This window comes from Empidonax traillii, unplaced genomic scaffold, assembly GCF_003031625.1.
Source record: "Empidonax traillii isolate 1590-97213 ecotype Southwest subspecies unplaced genomic scaffold, ASM303162v1 scaffold22:size5013007, whole genome shotgun sequence".
NCBI classification, from domain to species: Eukaryota; Metazoa; Chordata; class Aves; order Passeriformes; family Tyrannidae; genus Empidonax; species Empidonax traillii.
In genome coordinates, this window is record NW_020955215.1 from 1 (window position 1) to 19,468 (window position 19,468).

General features: G+C 64.4%; 2 protein-coding genes across 3 annotated transcripts; both read left to right on the forward strand.

The window, feature by feature from the left end:
• Window positions 1-3: 3 nt before the first annotated feature.
• PDLIM7 (PDZ and LIM domain 7) lies at window positions 4-5,379 on the forward strand (the record flags this gene model as incomplete). The annotated part of the gene is made up of 11 exons (XM_027900750.1): window positions 4-151; window positions 518-554; window positions 1,370-1,408; window positions 1,531-1,685; window positions 2,033-2,069; window positions 2,997-3,055; window positions 3,188-3,422; window positions 3,499-3,679; window positions 3,841-3,961; window positions 4,401-4,516; window positions 4,758-5,379. Coding segments are annotated over 11 exons (1,215 nt in total), but the record flags the coding sequence as incomplete, so codon positions are not given.
• Window positions 5,380-8,374: 2,995 nt separating this feature from the next.
• On the forward strand, window positions 8,375-19,428 carry DBN1 (drebrin 1). 2 transcript variants are annotated; one of them, XM_027900764.1, is made up of 15 exons: window positions 8,375-8,543; window positions 12,608-12,663; window positions 12,764-12,876; window positions 13,059-13,133; window positions 13,210-13,356; window positions 13,518-13,595; window positions 13,683-13,834; window positions 13,990-14,053; window positions 14,156-14,215; window positions 14,365-14,479; window positions 15,604-15,741; window positions 16,718-16,849; window positions 17,880-18,445; window positions 18,526-18,628; window positions 18,712-19,428. In XM_027900764.1, exons 1-15 carry the CDS (start codon window positions 8,458-8,460, stop codon window positions 18,780-18,782), a joined length of 1,956 nt encoding a protein of 651 aa, XP_027756565.1. In that variant the 5' UTR covers window positions 8,375-8,457; the 3' UTR covers window positions 18,783-19,428. The 2 variants fall into 2 exon arrangements, with proteins under 2 accessions (XP_027756565.1, XP_027756574.1); XM_027900773.1 differs by lacking the exon at window positions 15,604-15,741.
• Window positions 19,429-19,468: the final 40 nt, after the last annotated feature.

Sequence of the window (19,468 nt, forward strand, 5' to 3'; positions counted from 1 at the left end):
CCCCCTCAGCTGCTGGAGCCCCCCAGAAGCCCCGGGTGTGATCCTGGGAAGCTGCGGATGTTGGAGGACGCTGAGGACTGGCAGCCCCGCACCGGGACCTCCCAGTCCCGCTCCTTCCGCAAACTGGCCCAGCTGACGGGCACAGATGGCAGTGAGTTCCTGCAGGGCCTGGCGCTGGCTGGGGGCGATGGACTGTGTTGGGGTAGCTAGAATCTGGCAGAGGCTGTGGGGTTATGTGACACCAGGGCTTTGGTTTTGGCTCCAAACCACCCCTTGAGGGCAGCTGAACCAGCGGGAGCTGCCCAGGGCTGTGTGTGAGCTCGTGGTGGTGCCACTGGTCTGGGGCTGTGCTCTGCCCCATGGCCGGGCAGGGCTATGCAATGGGGTAAGGGGATGGTGGTTGGAGTGGTTGGTTTTCCTCCTTTTCCTTTTCCTTGCCCTTTCCCTTCCTGTTGTGCCTGGGCCTTGATTGCAGCAGACTGAATCCGTCTCCCCCTTTCTCTCATGTTGTGCTCAGTGGAGGATGGTGAGGATGAGCTTGTTAAAAAGCCCAGGTAAGGGGAGTGTGTGCAGGGGCTGCATGTCCCAGGCAGGTGTCTGGGCACTGCTGGCTCTGAGCTGGGGATGCTGAGCTGCACCTTAGCTTTTGGGGCATATGGGTGGTGGAGGAGTCTGATGGCACTGGGAAACCTGGCTATGCGATGTTGGGAGGTGCTGGGTAGTGCCTGCACTTGGGGCACATAGTCCCTTGAGCCTGGTGTGGAGCTGCCAGGTGGATAGACTGAGCTGAGTGAGTACCACCAGCTCATTTGCCCTCACCCTCGCTGCTTGTTGTGACTCTCAGGAAGCCCTTTGCCCTGTAGTGGTTTCTTGTCTCCCTCTCCGTCCTCTCCCTTTCTCAGAACTGACCTGTTGGCAGAGCCACAGAGCCCCCCTTCCCTCAGCCCACAACAGACACTACCAGTGCTCAGCCACTGCTTTGACTCACCTTGGAGGGTCCTGCCTGGACACATATGCCATACAGGTGTCCTCAAATGGTGTCCCTGTGCCAAGCAGGACCTCTGGGCACTGCTGGCACCCGGCTGAGGAGGCTGAGATGCAGCACTGTGTGCTGGACACAGTGAGTGGGGGTGGCTGGTGGCACTGACAGCACCTTGATTGGGGTATTGGGAGCTCCTGGGCAGGAACTAGTCCGGGGCATGGTGTCCTGTGGGGCCATGGAATGGCTGCAAGGCTGGTCAGGAGTGAATGCTGTTGACATTTCCATGAGGCTCGTGTATCTCTGAGGCTGTGGGTGTGTACGTGAGGGATGAGCTGAGCTATGGGTCAACCATTGACTGTTGTGCCGCCGTTTTTTCTGATACCACAGGGATGTCCGTGGGTCCAGCTGGGGTATGGTGGAGCAGCGGTGAGTGCCAGGGTCTGGCAGAGGTGTTGGCCTGTGCCAGGGCACCTTTGGGAGCGCTACCCTGTGCTGAAGCAGGGTCTGTGCTTGGTGTTGGCTGAGCTCCTACCCTCTGTCACTCACAGGCAGCCCCCTCAGCTGCTGGAGCCCCCCAGCACCCCTGGGTGCAACCCTGGGAAGCTGCGGATGTTGGAGGACGCTGAGGACTGGCAGCCCCGCACCGGGACCTCCCAGTCCCGCTCCTTCCGCAAACTGGCCCAGCTGACGGGCACAGATGGCAGTGAGTTCCTGCAGGGCCTGGTGCTGGCTGGGGGTGATGGACTTTGCCTGGGTTGCTGGAGCCCAACAGGGGCTGTGTTGTGGCACCGTAGTGTTGTTCTTGGCCCTATGTGGTCCCCATGGGTTTCTGCGCCAGCGGGAGCTGCCCGGGGCTGTGTGTGGGCTTGTGGTGGTGCCACTGGTCTGGGGCTGTGCTCTGCCCCATGGCTGGGCAGGGCTGTGCCTTGGAGCAGAGGGATGGCAGGTGGGGAGGTCGATTTTCCCGCCTTCCCTTTCCCCTTCTGTTGTGCCTGGCCTCGGTCTCCGCAGACTGACTCTGTTTCCTCCTTTTTCTCCTGCTGCGCTCAGTGGAGGATCATGATGAGGTGTTTGTTAGGAAGCCCAGGTAAGGGGAGTGTGTGGCAGCAGAAGCCCCGTGGGGCTGCATGTCCTGGGCAGGACCCGTTGGGCATTGTTGCACCTCAGCTGGGAATGCTGAACTGCGCTGTCGTGCCCCAGCAGGTTGGGGGTGGCTGATGGCGCTGGCAAAATCCTGCTGGGGTGTTTTGATGTTTGGGCAGCACCTGCACCTGGGGCATGGTGTCCTATGGGCCTGGCGTGGGGCAGCTGGGCAGAGCTGGTGGCTGTCACCCACTTCTCCCTGTGTGGGGCAGGGAAGGCAGCCAGGGCTGTTCCTTGCTCCATGAAGCTGGGCGGGAGCGGTGCACTGCACCCCATTTTTTACCTTCACCTGCCTGTGATGCCTTCTGCCCTGGTGCTATGGCCCTTGGGTCCCAGCTCTGCCCAGTTTGCTCTGCCACTAATAAAAGCTCCTGGGTTCATAACCATCACCTTCTTGTGTTTGCCCTGGAGAGACATAGAGCCACAGGCTCTCCCTCTGTCCCTGTCCCCTCTCTCAGGTGGGCTGTGCCTCTCTGGCCCTGGCTTGCCCTGCTTGTCCCCAAATCTGCTGAGTTGGGCCCCAGGGCTTCCTGCATCAAGTCAGGTCCAATCCCCTCTGCACCCCAGTGTGACTGTGAGTGATCACCATATGTGAGCAGGCAGCCAGAGTCTGTGGGGCCCCCAGGGTCCCTGGTCAGTCCAAAGCAGCCCCGATCCCTCTCTCCTGCTGCTCCTCAGACCACCACAGTGGGTACCAGACACCCCAGGGGTGCTGTGTCTTGGCAGGACTGATGGTACCTCATCACCAAACCAGCTACCGGCTGGGCACGGGGGCTTGGCCAAGTCCTACCTGCTTGTTGGGGTGGGGGGCCCTGCCTGCACCCTCTGGGCAGCAGAGTGGGGCAGGCTGGATTAACTGCGTGTTCTGTAGCCAGGTCTCCGTGTCAGACCCATCTCCAGGAGCAGCGATGAAGACTGAGCCGGGACTGGGTGAGCAAAACATCTCTGGGCTTTTTAGGAGAGGAGTGGGGCTGCTGGGGGATGCCACTCGCCCAGCCACAGGTTCTGGGAGGGGGCTGCAGAGGGATCAGGACTGTTGTAGAGACTTGTGTGTGCATGCAGCCCCCAGGACCCCCACTGCCACCCCTGGCCCCACCAGCCGCCCACCCTGGGCTGTGGACCCGTCGTTTGCCGAGCGCTACGCCCCGGACAAGACAAGCACGGTGGTGAGCAAGCACAGCCAGCCGGCCACGCCGACCCCCATGCAGAACCGCAGCTCCATCGTGCAGGCGGCCCAGCAGGCCCCTGAGGGGCCCGGCCGCACCCCCCTCTGCTACAAGTGCAACAAGGTCATCAGGTGAGCCCTGGCCACTGCCACCCCCTGCCAGCGTCCTGGGCCCTGGCGTGGCTGACATGGCTCTGTCCTGCTGCAGGGGACGGTACCTGGTGGCACTGGGACATTATTACCATCCCGAGGAGTTCATCTGCTGCCAGTGCAGGAAGGTGCTGGATGAGGGCGGCTTCTTTGAGGAGAAAGGCTCCATCTTCTGCCCGAAGTGCTACGACACACGCTACGCGCCCAGCTGTGCCAAGTGCAAGAAGAAGATCACTGGGGTGAGTGTCCCTCAGCCTGTCCTGCACCTCCTGTCCTTGCTCCCTGCTCACCTACAGGTACCTGGCTCTGTCCCTTCCCACCATGATCCCAACGCATGGGATCCCTTGTCCCTTCCTGCTCTGGGTGGTCCTGCCCCTGGCTGACAGTGTCTCCCCTCCAGGAGGTCATGCATGCGCTGAAGATGACCTGGCACGTGCAGTGCTTCACTTGCAATGCCTGCAAAACTCCCATCCGCAACCGAGCCTTCTACATGGAGGAGGGACAGCCCTACTGTGAGAGAGGTAGGACCCAGGGACCCCATGTGTCACCCCATGTGGCCCTGGTGCACTGTTGGGGCTCAGCAGCTGCCCACAGGGGTGGGGAGTGAGCTGTCCTGAGCCACGGGGAGCTCCTGCAGCCCTGAGCTCTCTATCCCAGTCCTGCCGGTAGTGCCATTGCTCCTGTGTTGCCATGGTGATGAGGGAGGATGTACATCAAAGCGAGTGCTGCACCCTGGGAGATGAGGTTTGCCTCCTCCCTGCAGCCCTGTGGTGGCCAGGCCACTTGCACAGCACAGGCACTTTGCCTGGGTGTCTGGGGCATCGTCCCCTCAGGACTTGCAGCAGGTTGGCCCCAGGCTGTGCCTGTGGGTTCCCAGCTGAGCTGCTGCCCTGCTCCCCCGAGGTGATGAGGGGCTGTGGTGCGGAGAAACGCTGACCTGGGCTCTACCTCTCCACACAGACTACGAGAAGATGTTTGGCACCAAGTGCCGTGGCTGTGACTTCAAGATCGATGCTGGGGACCGGTTCCTGGAGGCGCTGGGGTTCAGCTGGCACGACACTTGCTTCGTCTGTGCGGTGAGACTTGTGCCTGTGTCTCTTCCTGACAGTCACGCCCCGTGTGGGGTACACCAGCAGCACAGGGACCCTGTTGCCACAAGGTTTTCCCTACTTGGCTCTGTGCTGGGGGCTTGGGAATTGGCTCTGAGCCTTTTGGTCCCTGCTACCTGTGTGACACCAGTGCTGGGCTTTGGGGGTGGGGGAGACCTGGAGGCTGACTCAGCCTCCCTGACCTGACCACCTGTACTCTCCTCCCCAGATCTGCCAGACCAACCTGGAAGGGAAGACGTTCTACTCCAAGAAGGACAAGCCGCTCTGCAAGAGCCATGCTTTCTCCCATGTGTGAGGGGTGGAAGTTCAGCTGTGCCCACCCATGCCCCTGGCCCTGCATGCTCCTCTCCCCCCATCCTGATGCCTCCAGGGAGCCAGGCTGGGCCCTTGGCCCTTCCCCTTGCTCCTGCCTCTTTCCTGGCAGCTCCTGGCCTGAATTCAGCTGGAGACAGTGCTGGGTGCAGAGCCCTTATAGCTGGGTGGCTTCTGTGCTTCCTGACTGGCCCTAGGAGCCCTGGGAAAGGGGACACTGCATGGATCTCCTGCCCCTGAACCACGCAGCATAGTGGGCACAGCTGTGCCGAGGCTGGAATCAGGGATGCTCTGGCACAGCCAGGCTGCTCCCTTGCTGCCTGGCAGCTCAGTGCTGGGGCAGGGATGTTCCTGTCACATCCCTGAATGGGTGAGGACCAGCCCCCTGCCACACTCTTCCTCACCTTCCCTGCTGTGTGCTTAGTACATGGGGCTGGAAACCCAGCCCTGCTCCCCTGCCCACAGCAACCCCCCAGTCACCCCACAAACTGCTGCAGTGGCTTCCTGCCCTGGCTGCATTCCAATGAGAGTCTGTGCCTTGCCAGCCCACTGTTCCCCTGAAGCTGGCAGCACCCCCAGCCTGGTGTGCCCCAGCCCTGAGCTGGCAGCGTGTGCTGATGGCCAGCTGACCATCTGCTCCCGCAAGGCTTGGGCACAGCTTCCTACCAAAGAGTGCTCTGCCACCACCGTCCTGGGCCCATCGATGCCCCCTCCCCCAACCCACACCCTCCAGTCGGGCTGCACTGATGTAGCCACGGTGCTTTTAGTGCCTTTAATAAACACATCTCTGCGAGTGCCGGCTGCCTCCAGGCCTGTGGTTTTACTGAACGAGGTGCAGCCAGCTGGGAAGGTCATGCTCTGCCCTCATCCTACTCCCCCCTGGGGCCTGACTCAGCTCCTTCCAGCTTTCCAGGGAAAATCTTCGCCTCAGATTTCTCCTCCTCTGCCCGCGCCAGCCCAGGCTGGACCCCTTAGGCTGCTTGGGTCATCCCTCTGTGTTTGTAGCAGGCAGGATCACTAACAGAGGCAGTAACTAATCTGAGGGGCAAAATGGGGCAGGGGTCTCACCCTGGTAGTCCCCACTTACCTGGCAGTGTCCTCTGGTCCCTGCTGTGCCCTGGCCCTGAGTCCTGCACAGGGGACAAGAAGTCATGGGACACACGTGGGCCACGTGCACCAGCTCTGGGCGTTCTCCGACACGGAGCAGCCAAGCGTTCGCTCACGCGATGCAGCTGCTGTCCCGGAGGATGGGTGTGAGGCTGTGCCGGCACCTCCGCCTGGAACGGGCTCGAGGGCAGCGGGTGTGGGGAAGCGAGTGTTCTCCTCCTGCTCTGCTCTGACAGCTGGAACGGTCATTAATAATTGCAGCTCTTGCAGTGATGAGCAATTGTAAGGGAGATTGTCCTGCTAATCTACTGGAAGGTTCCACGGGGGCAGGAGCTGGCTATGGGAAGCCAAATGCCTCCTGGCATTACCCAGATCTGGGCAGCGGTGCCACATCTTCCTACTGCCAGCTACAGGAGTGCAAAACCCCATCAAAGATGAGGCAGGGAAAAGAGTGATGGAAAATGGCTGAGGCTGGGCTGGGTGCTCAGGCTGTGCCACATGTGGGCAGTGGGATGGTCACACTGAGGAGCAGCAGGACACAGCTGTAAAAAGGGACAGAAACAGACAGTGCCTGCCTGGCAGGGCTGGGAGGAGCAGGGATGGGTGAGTGCCTGAGCGTGAGTCCCAGCTGTGCAGCCAAGGTCAGGGGAAGCACAGGGGAAGGTGAGGCGACTGCGGCCCCACGTGAGTAGCTACCAAGCCAACCCTGGCTCAGCCTGGACAGCAACCAGTGAGTGGAGGGCAGGGAAAGGGCAGGGGGAGGCAGCCGTGCGGGACGGAGCCTGCGGTGGTAGCACGGCCTGTGAACAGGTTCTGCCAGCTCAGCCTGGGGGTGCCCGGCCTTGGAGGAGGGCCAGGGCAGAGCCACAGAGCCACAGCCAGCCCCCCTGTGCCACTGCCAGGTCTGCACTCACCAAGGCTCAGCTCCTTTGGGTTCATGCCCTGTTGCCTCTGGCCCTACTGATGATGGCTCTACCACCCAAGGTGCCTCTGTGCTTTGCCAAGAGCAGCTCTTGCCCACCAGCTCTGCGCACCATGTGAGGAGCTTGTGCACAGGCAGCGGAAGGAGGGTCTCGGGTGGGCTGTGGAGGTGGAGCCTTGGGAGGGGCTGCAGCCTCGCTGCTCTGAGAACAAAGCCTGGCAGCAGCAGGCTTAGGGCTCCCACCATGTCCCTGAGCAGGGTCCCGCCACATCCACCCCCAAAGTCATCTGATCCTCTTGTGGGGTGCCTGCCACGGCCCCAGCCCCCTCACTGGCCCCGGCAGCTGCTCTGCAGCTGCTCCCAAACTCTCACAACCTCTTAGGGCGGCTCCCACTCTGGCCTCACTCAGAAATGCTAGTGCAAGGAGGGCATGAGGGGAGCAGACAGCACAGGCAGGGCCCATAGCACTCTGTCCCCTGTCCCACTGAGCTCATCCACAGGCTGCTCTGAAGGGCTTGGTTTGGGAAGGGTCACACTAGCAACAACCCCAACCTGCAGGGATCAGGCCACTGCTGCTCCGGCAGAGAGAACCCTTCAGCACGGTTCTGGTCCAGGCTGGGGGCAGTGCTGGAGGACAGGGTGACACTGCCTGCCCTGGCAGGAGCATGAGGACCTGGCTGGGAGCCCCTGCAGAGCCCTGCGTGGGTCAGTGCAAATGCAACTGTGAGAGTTCACACAGAGGCAAAACCTCCTGGGAAAGGTTGGACAGAGCCTGGCAGAGTTCTGATGGGAGGCAAGGACTGGGGGCAGTGGGCATGGAGGGGTAGGCAGGCAGCAAAGGGGCCCCCAAAAAGGCTGTGTCCACTGACTCATCACAGCAGTGAGAGCACAGCTGGGTGTGTGGGGCAGAGCCCACGGTGCCGTGTCCTTGGAGAGGAAACCTCGGGCACGAAGACTCTGTGGGGTGGGGGAGCTGAAGGCATAGGAAGCCGGGTGTTGCTGTATCCCCTGAGTGAAGAGAACATGGGGCGGGGGAGGGTCCGGAGATGCAGAGGACCACCCAGTGAGGTTCCCAGGGTGCAGGTTCCCGGGGGGGCAGCACAGGATGCAGGTCCCCAGGGCGGAGATGAGAAACCACCCGGGGTACAGGTTCCTGTGAGGAGCTGAGACGGGGTTCAGTGTCCCTGGGGCGAGGGACGACCCGGGGCGCGGTGTTGCTGGGACTGAGCAGAGCCCGGTCTGCGGGATGCCGGGGGCGAACTGTGTGCGGGGGCGATGCCCTGTGCGGGGGCGATGCCGCCCGCATCTCCGGGGTCCCGGCCAGGGGCCGGTCGGCGCAGTCGGCGGCGTGCCCTGGGGGCGCTCCGGGGGCGCGGCGGGGGCGGGGGCCGGTCGGCGGGGGGCGGAGGGGAGGGGAGGGGGGCCGCCGTTCGCGGCGCTAGGACCGGGCGCGGCGGCGGGCGGAGCCTCCCCGCCGCTCGCCCCTCCGCCCGGCCGCTGCGGCAGTGTCTCGGAGGCGGGCAGGCGGCCGGTCCCTCCGGTCCCCCGGCAGCATCCCGGCCCTGCCATGGCTGGCGTCGGCTTCGCGGCGCACCGCCTGGAGCTGCTCGCCTCCTACCAGGACGTGATCGGCGAGGATAGCCCCACCGACTGGTGAGCGCGCCCGCCGCCGCCGCCGCCGCCCCTTTGTCCCCGCCGCCGCCGCCGCCCTTTGTGCACGGAGCCGCCCGGTAACACCGGCCGCGCCCCGCGCTGCGCCCCCCGCCGTCCCCGGGAGCCCCGGCACACAAAGGCGGGCGGGGCGGCGGGGGGTGTGCCCGGCCCGCCGGCTCCGGTGCCCGCACCTGCCCTCCGCCGCCGCACCGGGCCGGGGCGCGGTCCCCGCTTTGTCTGCGCCGGGCCGGCACGTGCGAGCGCCGGGACCCGCCGCCCCCCGGAGCCCCCGGCGCGATCCCCGCCGGATAGCGAGAGCCGGGAACGGGGGATCCGCGCACGGCGAGGAGGGCCCCGGGGGGCTCCCCGATACTGGGCCCGGCCCTGGTCCCTCGCCATTGTCTGGAGCCGGAGCCGCGGGCAGGGGCGCCCGGGGGCGGGGGATGAGGAGGGGATCGGGGCACCCCCAGCCCGGCCCCGCTCCTCAACCGGCCACGCTGGTACCCCGACAGCAGGCGGTCCCGCTGCTCGGCGGGGCGAGGCCTGCGGCCGCGGGGGCACCAAGCATCCCCCGCTGCCCCCGGATCCCCCAAGTTCCGGGGGTGCCACATCCCTGGGGGACCTCGGTGCGTCGGCCTGGGATTGCCCCGGCGGTCTGGGATTGCTGCGGACTTAGGGTGGGGGGTGGCTCTCTCCGGTGGGACCCCACGGCTGCCCACCCTGCTCTCCATACCTCAGTGCGGGGCACTCCGTTCTGCGGTGCCGGGGCCCGGCTGGATCCAGGCCCCGCTGCAGGGAGCATCACCCGCTGCCAGCCCACGTCCCCCAGCGCCCACCTGCATCTCCCACTCCACCGAGGTGCCGTGGGGCTGGCTGGGGCCGTCTGCCCCGAGACCCCCTCGTTGCCCCCCAGGGTGCCTGTGCCGTGCGGGGATGATGCCGGCACGCCGGGGTGCAGCTCTCTGGGCAGAGCCGGAGCACTGGGCGGTGTGGGGTGCTGGGTGCATGCTGTGCATGGTGCTCTCCGAGGGGGCGGGGAGGGGGCTACTGTGCACCCACCACTCAGCCGGGGCACCCACCTCCCAACTGGGCTGCACCCACCGCCCAGCCGGACACACGCCCATCTTTAGCCGGGTCCCTGCTCTCGGGATAGGGCTGCGTGGGCCTGCGTAGGTCCTGGTCCCCACCAGCCCTGGGGTCTCCGTGGGGCCCCGAGGCCCCGCCGGCAGCCCAAGGGCACTGTGGGCAAGCGCCGTGCTTGTTGCCGACCAGGCGGCAGCTGTCAGCTCTGGGTACATCTCGCTTCCCGGCATCCGCTGCAAAGGAGCCGTCCCTGCCAAAGCTGCTGAGAACAGCAGAATCGGTTCCCGGGAAGGCGAGTGCTGATGCCGGGTCTCCCCCCACCCTCTCAAGCGTTGAGGCCGGCCGGGCAGTGATCCCTCGCCATCCCCGTTCTCGGAACTGAGATTGCCGTCGTCCCCAGCTGCTCCATCCCATGGCCACTGGGATGCCTGGCACTCGGTGCCCGTGGTAGCACCATCCCTCCTGCAGGGCCCGGTGCCGGGGTGTAGGATGAGGGGTGATGTTGGGGGGGCTGCATCGGGCAAGATGATGGGGACAATCCCATGGGGTGGGGGCCCAGCCTGGCTGAGCCAGGTTCTGGGAGGACACCGCGCCAGAGCCCCGGTCCTGGGCTGGTGCCGGGGGATGCCGCGTTCTTGCCTGGCCGAGATCCCTGTGTTTAGTCTGGGATTCCCCCTGCTCCAGCCCGGTCCTGGAGGGTCCGACCATCCCCTCCCCCTGCCCGGCCCCGCGAAGGCTGCTGGGGCCCATTACTCGATCGGAAAGGAATTTGGTGCTGCTTTCTGAGCACGCCGACTCCCTGGAGCTCCCAGCTACATTGGAAACACATGTGCCGGGGCTGGGATGGGAGGCTGGGGCAATGTGACCCTGCCATGGTGTGAGGGGTGGGCTGCTGCAGGAGCCCTGGGTGCTGGCACCCAGAGGTACTGCTCTGCCGGCTCCATTGAGCAGCGGGGCCATGCAAGGGCAGTGGGGCCATGCTCCCCTTGATGGAGTGATGGGAGATCCTTGCTGGAGCTCCCCACCTACAGGGAGGCATCCCTGGGCTGCATGGGCCACCTCCATCCACGGGTGACCCACATACCTGGAGCCCTGGGGTAGGAAGGGACTATGGGTTGGGTGGAGGGGTTAAAGCCCATGGAAGGAAAGTAAATGGTGCACGATACTTCCAGCACCCGCTGTGGCACAGCTGGTCCCCACTGCCAGGGGGTCATGGTGATGCTGTCGGGCTGTGGGTCATAGGGGGCATTTCTGGGGGATGCTGCTGGCCCCAGCATGGCTCCCTGTCCCATGGACTGGAAACCTCCATGCAGTGTGGGGTCAGACCATGCTGCTGGGCTGTGTCCATGGCAAGTCCCAGCTGCCCTGGGAGCATCCCTGGGTGCAGGCAGCAGCCCCGTGCTCAGACACCACCCAGCATGGCAGGGTTTCGGGGGGGGAGAGGAGGCAGTGAATGCCCCCAGCACCCACAGGGCTCCCAAGGCAGTGATGCCGTGGCTCTGCCCTACTTCTTTCCTCCCATCTGCAGGCGGCTGCATCCCACCCTGCCAGCCTCCACCCCGCAGCCCTGCTGCTGTCTTCCCTCATTCCTGGGGGATCAGGGGCTACATTTGCCACCCTTCCCCGGCACAGGCATCACAGACGGCACTTTGCAGCTGTTCCAGGCCTGGAAGCTGGCGCCGGCTGGGGCGGCCGATTAGCGGGATCGGGATGTGCGGATTAAAGTCAATCTTGTTGGTGCAATTATCTGCGGCTGGCTGCCAGGGGCTTGGGGGGCGGCGGGTGCTGGAGTCGGAGGGAGGCCCTCTCCCTGTTAGGCACCTGCCTGCCTTCCCCCTGCTTTTTAGCTCCAGCCACGGCCCTGTTTAGGGGGTGGCTGTGCCCATAGGACCCTCAATTCCTGTCCCCCAGGCTGTGGCTGGAAGCTGTGAGCTCAGGTGGGGATGGTTCTGCCCGGCACCGCAGGGATTTTGGGGCTTCAATAAGCACTGTGTGGGCTCCACCAGCCGAATGCTGATCGGCAGAACTGTGGTGCAGGGATGTGGGGGATCCAGCACGGGCGACCCCGGCTTTCCGGGTGCAGCGCGTGACGGTGGCAGGCAGGTTTGGGTGCCTGCCAGGCCCCGCAGGTCCCCGCTGCCTGCCTGCCTCCCCCGCTCCCCTCCACTAATCACCTCGTCATCGGGGCGAGCTGCATCCCAGCTGGGATGGGGGGGGGTTGCCATGGTGATGGAGGATGCTGGTTGCCTAGCGACATCCATTCCCTCGCCCACCCGCCCTGGATCAATTTGGCATGTGCGGTCCCCTCTCCGTTGCTGGCTGTGTGCCCCTGGGGAGGTGCGGGCTGGTGGGGGTCCCCGTGGAGCCCCTGGGGGGGCTGGCCAGGGCATGGTGGGAGCGACAGGGGGTTTCCCATCAGCTGGGAATGGTTTCCAAGGAACAGTCTCCATGACGGCCCCATCACACCCCGGCGGCACATTGATTTGCTGCTGCTGGTGCTCCAGCGTCCTCCCCCAGCCTGGTGCCTGCTGGGCTGGCGGCTCACGCAGATGGGCACGTGAGCAGCCCTGGGTTCCTACTGGGGGCACGGGGCTGTCCCCAAACCTGGTCACTAGCTGGCAGGGTCGTGGGGGGACAGGGATGGGTGTGCGAAGAGCTGTGAGGCTGTGGTGGCTTGTGGCACAGCAGTCAGTGGGTCCTTGTGCCCAAGTGACCCTTCTGTCCCCAAAACTTCTGACCCTGCTCTGTGGCTGCCAGCAAGGATGGGGGGATGAACCCTGCCCCACATCCTACCTGCCCTGCCTGGTAGCCTGGCCCTTGATGATGGTGATGGACAAAGGTTTGGGGTGGTTATATGGTGGCTTGGGGACACCCAGCCAGTCCCTCAGGGCCTGCCCTGACCTCAGTGTGACCAGGATGGGGAGGTGGGGGGTCCTCCTCACGCTCTCTCTGGCTGTGGTTCACCCACACTGTCTCCCCAGGGCCCTCTACACGTACGAAGATGGCTCTGATGACCTGAAGCTGGCAGCATCAGGAGGTAAGGTCCTCTGTCCCCTCTGCTGGCTCAGCTCTGCCAGTGTTTTCCCTGGCACCCATTCCTGGTGCTGAGTGGACATGGGTTGATGGTGCTGTGCCAGGTGGAGGTTTGCTGGAGCTCTCCGGCCACTTTGAGATCCAGAAGGTGATGTATGGCTTCTGCAGCGTCAAGGACCCCCAGGCCGTGCTCCCCAAATATGTACTCGTCAACTGGGTGAGTGTGTGTGGGGCCATGCTGAGGGGGGGCTGTGCTGTGCCCATGGCTGGGTATGAGCGAGGAACTGGCAGTGGCCAGGGAGGTACAGGTGCCCCACAGTCCCGCTGTCCCATGGTGGTCAGTGGGGTGGGGGTCACCCTGCTGCCCCTCCCGGCTCAGCCCCTCCCTGGCTGCCACAGGTGGGTGAGGATGTGCCAGATGCCCGCAAATGCGCCTGCGCCAGCCACGTAGCCAAGATCGCTGAGTTCTTCCAGGTGGGTGACACGGGGGAGGGGGACAATGCTGCCGGGGCACCAACCCTGAACCCTCATGGCTGCTTGTCCTCCCCAGGGTGTCGATGTCATCGTCAACGCCAGCAGCGTGGAGGACATTGACCCAGGGGCCATCGGGCAGCGGCTCTCCAACGGGCTGGCCCGTGTCTCCAGCCCGGTGCTGCACCGCCTGCGGCTGCGTGAGGACGAGAACGCCGAGCCCGTGGTAATGTCCCCATGGCAGCGATGGCAATGGTGGCGGGTCTGGGGCCTCCCTTTCACCCGGGGCTCCTGTCTGCTGCAGCCCCTCACCCTGTGTGCCACTTACTGTCATTCCCCCTCGCTGATCCCAGTCCCTCCACCCCCCCCACCTCTCCTCTGTCCCAGGGCACCACTTACCAGAAAACTGATGCCACCGTGGAGATGAAGCGGCTCAACCGGGAGCAGTTCTGGGAGCAGGCCAAGGTGGGGTATGGGGGAGCAGCCAGTAGCCCCTGGGAGAGGGCGGGGTGAGTGATGGGCAGCCCTCTCATTCACCCCCACACACACCAGAAAGAGGAGGAATTGCGTAAGGAGGAAGAGCGGAAAAAGGCCCTGGATGCCCGGCTGCGGTTTGAGCAGGAACGGATGGAGCAGGAGCGGCTGGAGCAGGAGGAGCGGGAGCGGCGCTACCGGGAGCGTGAGGAGCAGATCGAGGAGCACAGGCACGGCAGGGACTGGGTGGGATGTGGGTGCAGAATGTCTGAGCACGCGCTGCGAGTGGCCGGGTGGGCACATGGTTGTCCCTCATGGGGTAGAATTGGGGCAGGGACCGGTAGGAGCCGGTGCCCAACCCCTCTCCCCCGTGCCCCCATGGCAGGAGGAAGCAGCAGAGCTTGGAGGCGGAGGAGGCCCGGCAGCGCCTGAAGGAGCAGTCCATCTTTGTAAGTTGGAGTCGGGCCTGCCACTGGGTAGGGAAGGGATTTTCCCAGATGGATGCCCAGGACATCCCAGAGCTTGGGAGGTGATGCTGCATCTCTTCCCAGGGGGACCAGCAAGAGGAGGATGACAGGCAGCAGTTCAGGAAATCGGAGTCAGAGGTGGAGGTGAGTGTGGTGATGGCCAGTGCTAGTCCTTGCTCGCCAGCCAGCAGTGCCCACAGCTGGATGGGGATGCAGCTGGAGGGTGCATGGAGGGTGGTCCCACAGCCCCAGCCCACCAGGGCAATGGGGCTCAACCTTCCTCATCCACACAGGAGGCTGCTGCCATCATTGCTCAGCGGCCCGACAACCCCCGGGACTTCTTCAAGCAGCAGGAGCGGGTGGCATCGGGCAGCAGCGATGCTGTCTCGCCAGGCAGCCACAGGACAGGTGAGCGGCTGAGGAGGGTCTGTGGGCAGCAGGGTGGGCACTGAGAGACTAGGGGGGCCTGTGGAGCAGGTGAGTGTGGTGTCACAGCTCAACAAGTCACAGTGGGATGTGGAGGGACTGGGGATGCAATGGGGGTGGGGTGTGTACCCTCTGCCATCCCTGGCATCACAGTTCTGGATGCCAAGGTCACAAGGATGGCAGGGTTCATCCTGCTCTGCTGTGCCACCATCACTGACATCATCACCGCCACTGCCACCGCAAATCACGTGGCCCCTGCAGCTGGGGCAGCTTGGCAGGGCTCGATGTCGGTGTGTTTTCAGCTCAGTGTCGTCCGCTCACCTGTCACAGCACTGCACCAGCAGGCAGTTTGGGTACGTGGTTGGTACGGCAGGAGAGGCAGCTGAAAGTCCAGGGGTTGCTTGGGAGCACATCCCATGATGACAGCTAAAAGGGGCAGGAGTGAGCAAGGCAGATGTGGGGCACTCAGTGTGGTGCCAGCTGTGCCCCATGGAGAGGTCGGTCTGCCCCACAGTCTGGGTTCCAGCTCCAGGATTGTTTTTGCGGCTTTTGGACAGGGTCTGGCTGTCCTGGTGGGTGCCTCCAGCCGTGGGGCTGTGTCATGGTGCTGTGCAGGGGGGGCTGTGCTGGGGGGCTGTGCCATGGTTCTGTGCCAGGAGGAAGCCTGTGATGTGTGCCCTTGCTGTGGTGTTGTGCCATGGGCTGTGCCGTGGGGCTGTGCTGGGGGGTTGTGCTGTGGTGCTGTGCCTCGGGGCAGTGCTGTGGGCTGTGCCGTGGGGCCGTGCCGTGGGTTGTGCCGTAGATTCACACTGTGGGGCTGGGTTGTGCTTGAGCACATAGTTGGTCCCACGACCGTGTTCTGGGCTCTCTCCTCACCTGGCCAGGCAGTGCTGCCTCCCGTCTTTTTGTCCTGCTGCCTTTCCATCCTCTTGTCCTGCCATTCTCCTGCCACGCTGTCGGTGTTGCCTCCCATCCCTCTGGCCTCCCATCCTGGTGCCCTGGTGCTCCAGCCCCACCACAACTGCACTGAGCAGGGACTGACCCATCTCTTTGCTCTCTCTCTCTTTCTCTTTCTCCGTCTGTCCGTCCGTCTGTCTCTCTCACAGGTCGTCTGCACTGTCCTTTCATAAAGACAGCTGACAGCGGGCCACCTTCTTCCTCCTCCTCCTCCTCCTCCCCCCCGCGGACCCCCTTCCCCTATATCACCTGCCACCGCACCCCAAATCTCTCCTCTTTTTTCCCATGTAGGTAGCTGGGAGCTCCTGGGCACACAGCTCCGGGGGGCCGAGCCACGGGCCCCCAGCCCCACAGCACACCGGACCGACAGCAGAGGCATCGCCCCTCCTGTGGGCACCCCAAGGGGGATGGGCACCCAGGCGGGACCGTGCCCACACCCCTGGGCACTCGACGTGCCCTGGCCGGGGCTGTGCCCCTGGGGAGGGAGTGTTGGGCAGGCTGTGCCCGTGGGTCAGATGGGGACAGGGCAGAGCTGTGCCTGGGGAGTTGATGCTCCGTGGTGGGATGGAGCAGACTGTGCCCATGGGGTAGAGAGGGCTCAGGGCAGGTTCTGTCAATGGGGCAGAAAGGGGACGGGACAACTGTGCCCTGGATCATGCAGGACTGTACTCATGGGGCAGCATGGAAAGGAAAAGGCTATGCCCAGGATCATGTGGGGCTGTGCCTATAGGGAAGAAGGGGATGGGATAGCTGTGCCCATGGGGCAGAGGGGGATGGGACATCTCTGCCCTGAACCATGCAGGACTGTGCCCATGGAGCAGCATGGGATGGAAAAAGTGATGCCCTGGATCATGTGGAGCTGTGCCGAAGGGGAGGCGAGGGGCCATGTAGGGTTGTGTCCCTGCCAAGCATGGGTGACGGGGCACAAAGCTGTACCTGCAGAGGCAAAGCAGTGCCAGCGCAGTGCCAAGTCACAGGTGGGCAGTGTGTGGGCAGGGCCAGTGTGCACCATGGCAGGTATGGGGCTGCCATTTCCCATACTGGTGGGGTGGTGGTTATGCCTTGAGAGGGCGTGGTGGTTGCTGCACCCATGGGACCCTCTGCCCGGCCACCCCAGAGGGGAAGACATGGTGGCTGGTACGACATGATGTGCATTTGGCAGCTGGCGGCTGGGTTGGTGTAGGGCAGGAGCGGTGCTGGGATGATGGTCCCCCCCTCGATGTGGGCAGCCCTCCCACGCCACCCCATCTCCCTTGTCTGCAGGCAGCCAGTCGGACGCCTTCCGCAAGGTCTCGGCAGCGGGCTGCAGCCCCTGCGAGCCCAGCCCAGCCACCACGCCGCTGGGCAACCTGGGCACCCGCGCGTCCGCTGACGAGACGCCGGCAACGCCCAAAGGTGGGCGCAGGGCTGGCGCTGCCTCCCTCTACCTGGGGCTACCCGGGCCCACCCCCGTAGTTTCCCACAGTGCATCCCCCACAGCAGCCCCCTGGCTCTGCTGCAGCCCCCCTGTGGCCCTGCCAACCGCCCATGCATCGCTCAGTGCATCTGTGCTGTCCCATCTGCATCCCTCGGCATATCCCCACTATCTCTGCTGTGTCTTACAGCACATTCCGTGCTGCAGCCCCCCTGGCTCTGCTGCAACCCCCCTTGCAGCTCTGCCAACTGCCTTTGCATCGCTCAGTGCATCCGTGCTGTCCCGTCTGTACCCCGTGGCGTATCCCCACCGTCTCTGCTGTGTCCCCCAGCACATCCCCGCCGTTCCTACTGTTCTGTGCTGCTGCATCCCCGCCGTCTCTGCTGCATCCCCCAATGTAGCCCCGCCATCGTTGCTGCATCCCTGCTGCCTCCGGTGCACTTCCTGGCACCAGTGCATCCCTGCTGTCTCTGCTACAGCCCCTGCCATGCATCCCCCCATCTCCAGTGCATTTCCCATGCTCCGTACATGCTGGCTGTCCCTGCTGCACATCCCAGTGTGATGCTGCCCTATCTGCACCATCCCACTGTACCATCCTTGCCAGGGCTGTTGCCTCCCCCTGTGCATCCCCTCTGCCCCTCTGTACCCCACTGCATCTGAGCCAGTTCTGCTGCAGGCACCATATGTCCCTGCTGCGTCCCCACTTGGCCCACTGACCTCTTCTAGTGCGTCCCAGCTTTCCCTTCTCCCATCCCCTCCACAGCCCCTTCTGCCTCCCAGCTGCTCCCCAAGGGATCACCTTGCCCCTTCATGTCCCCTCACTCCCTGGTCCCCTGGTGCATGCCACAGTCCCTTCCCTGTCCAGCCACTCCCACCCATCCCTGCAGCATCCCCACATTGTGCCCAGTCCATAGGACCCCAAATCCCCTCCAGCTGCAACCCTGTTCCTGGGTGACGCCCAGCCCTGGATGAGGGTGTCTGTCCCCACTGACTGCTGTCCCCTCCTTGCAGAGTCCCCCAGCCCCAGCGCACAGGAGCCCGGGCCAGCCACGCCCGAGCAGCACTGGCCCTTCCCAGGGCCCGAGGACAAGGCCACTGAGCCCCCCAGGGATGAGCCCAGCAGCCCCAGGCCGGTGTGGACAGCGGGGGGTGATGCCCTGGGGGACCTGGTGACCCTGGAGCCTGCCGAGCCCTCCCCACTGCCCATGGCCGCTGAGCCTCAGACTGGGGAGGCTCCCAACCCTGAGAGCCTCATCGACCTGTGGCAGAGTGATGGGGCAACACCCCCAGCTGCTTGGCCCCTGCCTGCTGTCCCTGTCCCCGAAGCCCCCCCATCTGCACTGCCTGAAGAGGGGGCTCTGCTGAGCCTGGACGAGTTGCCTGAGCCCCCTGCCACCTTCTGCGATGCGGAGCAGGAGGATGAGGAAGAGGATGAAGCAGCTGGCGAGGGGGACCCCCAGTCCCAGGATCTCGGCTGCCAACACGTGCCCCAGGAGGACAGTCCAGGCAGAGAGAGTCCCCCCATCACCAATGGGGAGATGGCCCCCAAGGATGGGACACCAGGTCGTGGGGAGCAGGTGAGCACCACCGGTGGGTGGGAGGTCAGGGTGTGGTGGAGTAGCTGGGGGGGTCCTGACCACCTACCCCCAACCCCCAGGCCAGCGAGGGCTATTTCAGCCAGTCCCAGGAGGAGGAGGTGCCCCCCCCCGAGGAGCTGTCGGCCAAAGCCCCCCAGCCCGTCTTCTACAACAAGCCCCCAGGTGAGTGAGGACAGTGAAGAGTGAGGTCTGTCCCTCCATGGGGCACCCCAAGCCATCTTGACCCCCCCTTCCCTGTCCTCCAGAGATCGACATCACATGCTGGGACGCAGACCCCCTGCCCGAGGAGGAGGAGAGCTTTGGGGGGGCCCTGTAAGCCCAGGCCCCGCTGCCGGCGCAGGCAGCCTGCCCCGGCCGGCGCGGGGCACGAGGGGGCTGCAGCCAGGGGCCGGGCCCCCCCTCACCCCACTGGGGCCCCGCAGGATGAGGCCTCTAGGTGGGGGCCACCCCGCTGCAACCCCGCCCCGGGGCACCTTTTACAGCCCCCCCTTCTCTCTTTTTTAAGTTGTCGGTAGGAGCCGTGTCAGCCCCCCAGCCCCACCTTAGCAGCCCCCCCCCCGATACTCCAGCGCCCCTTTGGGGGGGACGACACACACGCTCGCATCCCCTGCCTGGCTGTGGGACAGGGTCCTCGTTCTCTTCGTGCCCCCCCCAGGAGTCCCCCAGTACTTTGCACGAGTTCAAAGAAAAGAAATAATAATAATAATAATAAATGAATATGGCAATAAAGTGACCCGACCGAGGCGAGGCTGCAGCCAGCGGCGTCCCCCCTCAAATCCCAGCAGGGAGTTGGTGTGGGGGCTTTTACCCCTTCCCGACTCCCTCCTTGCTGGGAGCCCCATCCCCCCTTGCTTGGCCCCTGCTTGGCCCCTCTCCCCTTGTTCCCCTTGGAAACTTTTTGGAAAGCACAAGTTCTGTACCGGCAGTGTGCTCATGTCTGTTAATAAATAAAGCGTCTCCCACGGGGGCTGCAGCCTGCTGGGGGGGCAGGGAGGGCTGGGA